At 38.6% G+C, this 4245-nt stretch overlaps 1 protein-coding gene across 10 annotated transcripts; it reads right to left on the bottom strand.

The window, feature by feature from the left end:
* Positions 1–241: 241 nt before the first annotated feature.
* Positions 242–3831, bottom strand: LOC112181503. Of its 10 annotated transcripts, none has more exons than XM_040512786.1 (7): positions 3690–3831; positions 2792–2933; positions 2255–2495; positions 1346–1833; positions 1026–1257; positions 740–932; positions 242–616 (listed from the first exon to the last, which is right to left on the bottom strand). In XM_040512786.1, the coding sequence occupies exons 3-7, from the start codon at positions 2262–2264 to the stop codon at positions 460–462; spliced, it is 1080 nt and encodes a 359-aa protein (XP_040368720.1). In that variant the 5' UTR covers positions 2265–2495; positions 2792–2933; positions 3690–3831; the 3' UTR covers positions 242–459. The 10 variants fall into 10 exon arrangements, with proteins under 10 accessions (XP_040368720.1, XP_040368721.1, XP_040368716.1 ...); XM_040512787.1 differs by having other exon boundaries at positions 242–932; positions 1346–1654; positions 1747–1833; XM_040512782.1 differs by having other exon boundaries at positions 242–932; positions 2255–2604.
* Positions 3832–4245: the final 414 nt, after the last annotated feature.

The following is a 4245-nucleotide window of genomic DNA, read 5'->3' as shown; positions in this document are numbered from 1 at the left end:
CTTTAGACATAATATTTCCCTATGTTGACAATGATAAGTACGCTTGCGTAAATGTGCATCAAGTCAATGAATGGACAAAATTGTTTGGGGAACATGTCAAGAGACTTTAATAAAAATACTTAATAATATGACGATACATTTATACAAAACAAGACGGGTCAAAGAAAATATAAATAAAGATAGGCAAAAGACAATGTACCGGAATCTGGCAGCATGCTTAGATGTGGTATCATCAAGATTCAAAACCAAAACCTTAGTACATTTATCATCAAGATGTAAGATCTTCACAGTAAATGCAATCACCTATTGACTGGTCATGCTAATGCTCACAGTAGTAACCACCGTTCCTTGCACAATCATCATCAGAATTATGATAGTAACAATTATAACTTGACGATAAAAATGATAAATATAAAGTTTATAATGATAATACGACAAAATAAAAGTATTTACAAGTGGTCACCACTGATCCCATCCATTCATAAAGTGATCCCACATTTCTGCTGAAATTGATTCTCTCATTGAAAACGCAACCTGCTCTTGTACCGAAGAAACCAACCCAATATCAGGATGTTCATCAACATCAGGTAGGTCATCCACTGTTGACCCTTCCACGCTGGAAAACAGCCAATCATTTTTCAACTCACGTCGGATGTAATTATGTAGAACGCAAGCAGCTATAACTATATCTCTTTGAGTATGAAAAGCATACTGAGGAGCAAGTTTGAGAATAGGAAACCTAGTTTTCAACACATGGAAAGACCTCTGGATGACATTACTAAGAGACGAGTGTCTGTGGTTAAAGAGCTCCCTTGCATTTCTAGGTAACTGATTAGCACCTCTATACTCATGGACATGATACCTGACCCCTTGGAATGGCGCAATAAATCCTTTCATATTTGCATATCCAGTGTCAACAAGGAAATATTTCCCTGCAGCATAAAATCATGACATTACCTCTGTCACAAGTGACATTTATGATTAAATAATATATCTAGTTATCTACACAGCATATCTGAGCCAACCTTCAGGAATATGTGGGAAATTCTGATGTGGATCGTCAAGGACTGCTCTCAATACACGTGAACCTGCAGCAGAGCCTTCCCAACCAGGATAAACGAATATAAACTGAAGATCAAACGTGCAAGCTGCCAACACATTTTGTGAAAGAACACCTTTCTTATTACGAAAGCGGGATTGATCTTTGGCTGGCACCTGGGCAGGAATGTGCATTCCACCAATGACTCCGATACAATCCTAATTAGGTAGCAAGTAAAAGTGAATGGAAAAAAAAAAATAGCCAAGCGACAAGTGAATTGATAGAATTACGCAACAAAATACAAACCTGGAAATAAGGATAAAATCTGTTATTTCCAAGGATTTCTGGAGGAGTGCTGGGGCTTGGAGTTTGTAAAAATTCACGTGAAAGCGACTTGACAGCCTTCAACACATTGTTGAAATGACGGCTGATGGTTTCACCTGAGTGATGAAACCGCTCTTGTATTACTCTATTCCGCTCATTATGGCCAATAATATTCAAAAATATTCCAAGCTGCTCCTCTATCATAACACCAGCAGTATCACGCAACATGCCTCTGCGCCGAAGAATGTCACACAATTTGTGAAATACATTTTTATCCATCCGAAACATTTCCTGGAACACAACATCATGACCATTTAGCACCTCTGTCATAAATCCACATCCTTTACTTGGTGACAAACTATGACAAGGTTGCTTGGTAATACTGCTATAATAATGGTACCCAGCCGCTGCTGCAGTTAATTCCATCTCATCCAGTTCTAAGTCGAAATCATCCATTTCAGCTGATGTATCTGTAAAATAACAATTAAGATACTAAAAGGACAATCACTTGAGTAATGTATATGGACTTCAAACACAACCAAAAGTAAACCAACAAAAGGAACCTAGATCTGCTAAATATCATCCAACTCTGAAATTAAAAAATGAAATGGCTCCAAATCCAAATGTCAAACTAGTTACAATATTCAAGGTTTCAGAGCAAACTTTATACAATCCATTAGAACTTTTGCCACATTAACAACACATAGAAAGAAGAAGAAAAAAATCCGCTCACACCATTCAATTAGAGGAAGCACTAAACTTGCGCTGCAACCACAGTAATCGCTTCTCACTTTTAAGAGAGATGAATGTTTCTCTCGCATTAGCATTCTCAAATAGATCCAATGCAAGAAAGTAGACCTGCTGATCGATGCCTAGCATCTCATCTAATACCTTTATGCATTTGCTTATAGAAAACCGGTCCTCGTTCTTCATGATTGCGGTCGCCCTCATTTTTGAAGCGGCAGCTATTTCTAGCATAGCATCCACTATAGCATCACCTGTAGCCTTGCGACTTCTCTTCCTACGCCCTGAATTTGATGGTATCCCAGACTGATGCTTGTTTCCATCTAGCAAGTGTGCATCATCACCAGAGCCCGAAGAAGCATCCTCGTCCATGAAATTCATTTATGCACTACCAAGAAGACATGCTTCAACACTCAATAAGTACAACTCAGAAGTTCCGACTCAAACTTTATCATCTCCAAAATGACAATTTGACCCATACTCATTCCAATTTTCTACTAAAGGAATCCTCATCCAAAAACAAAGCATTGAAATTAACAGATATAGGGAATAGGAACGAGGAAACTAAAGATTGTGGAAAAAATAAACAGAAACGCCCAGAAAATAAAAAACAATGAACAACTAGCACCAGAACAAAAGAAAGGCATATTGGAAACAGAACAGGATGAGAAAAAATTAGCTTACCCAGTAGAAAGTGTGATTGTCGTCAAACTTTGGACCGAACGAAGCGGCGTCGGCAGTCGGCTGGCAAGAAAGACTCAGAAGTGGATTGGAGTCGAGTAAGAAGAACTTGAATTTTGCACGGAAAGAACACGCTGAGGCTGGGCTGAATATAAGGAAAAGAAAAGCTTTATGAGAAACGCTTCTTCACTCCAGAAACCATACCCAGCAACTTCATCAATCCGTTTATAAACCAATAATACTCACGGCAGATGAAAAACGATAGTGTATTTGGTAATTAACTGAAATAATTTTAGTGTGCTGCAACGGACTGGTAATTCCTGACGCTAATTAGTTTCTTTGTTGAGTGTCCTTGTAAAGTTCAGTCAAATTCGCAATAACTAAGAACCAACAAAACGGGCCAGCTAACAGCCATGGTATATTATGATTGAAGTGTGTTGCTTGAACCCAAAATTTCCAATAATAACTTATGCAATAGTTATATATAGATCCATCTATTCTTTCTTTCACTACTCAGGGGGTGAATTCTATAAAAGGTATCCCTGATGCATTGTTTTCACAGCGAAACACGCAAATTTCAGAACCTAAACTGGATCCTACAAGAGCCAAATCCCAGATGAGACGTCATTCATCTCAGACACATTTGAAACCCTACTGGGTTCTTCTTTATTTAAACAGAAATTCAGAATCATAGGTTCGCACCTCATCCAAACCAAATTGGTCTTTCGATTGAGGGCATCATTGAAAGCCAAAAAAAAAAAAAAAAAATTCACCAAGTCTGGAAGGAGTTTCAACCTTCATCGAAATTAGTTCGATCAAAACACAAGAAATCAAAGCAAAGGAAGAAGGAACCAGGTAGGAAAGAAACTAAGGGCATGAATTGAAAGCTTGAAGAGCTTACCTCAGTAAAGAGTTAATCGAAACTACAGATCTGGGAGACGGAGAGGAAGAGAGCAGTCAACTTGCGGGACAGGAGCGATTTTGATGGGCCTCCCATCAATTAAAGGATTAACTTAAAGATTGCTCAGTCCAAATGAGGCCCATTCACGATGGTGTACCGTTCCATACTTCCATTTATATTACTCTACGTTTAATTAGTTACTAATGTATGTTATAGTTGAGTGACAACTGTCTATTTTGAGCATGAAGGTGCTGGCAACCTATTGGACTATACAAGTCATGTATTCCTTGCTGTAGAAAATTAATGAGAATTTTGCTTCCTTTGTTTTCTTCCTTCGCTATTCTTCTGCAAATTCTATTCTTTTAAATCCGGCCAGAACTCGAAGAGACCCATTGTTTGACTCCAAAATCAGTCTGGATAGCAAACAGTCTCTTTTGAGTGCCCGAGCGTGCCAACACCTTTCAGTGTAGTCGTCAGGGCGTCCTTTGACCTGACTTCTAAACCAAACGTTGTGGACGAAAAGAGCACCAACCTCATCACCAGGTTCTTTTTCCTA

The sequence above is a fragment of the Rosa chinensis genome, chromosome 1 (genome assembly GCF_002994745.2).
Source record: "Rosa chinensis cultivar Old Blush chromosome 1, RchiOBHm-V2, whole genome shotgun sequence".
Lineage (NCBI taxonomy): Eukaryota > Viridiplantae > Streptophyta > Magnoliopsida > Rosales > Rosaceae > Rosa > Rosa chinensis.
The sequence above is the reverse complement of the archived record's forward strand: the minus strand, read 5'-3'. Positions and strand labels throughout refer to the sequence as shown.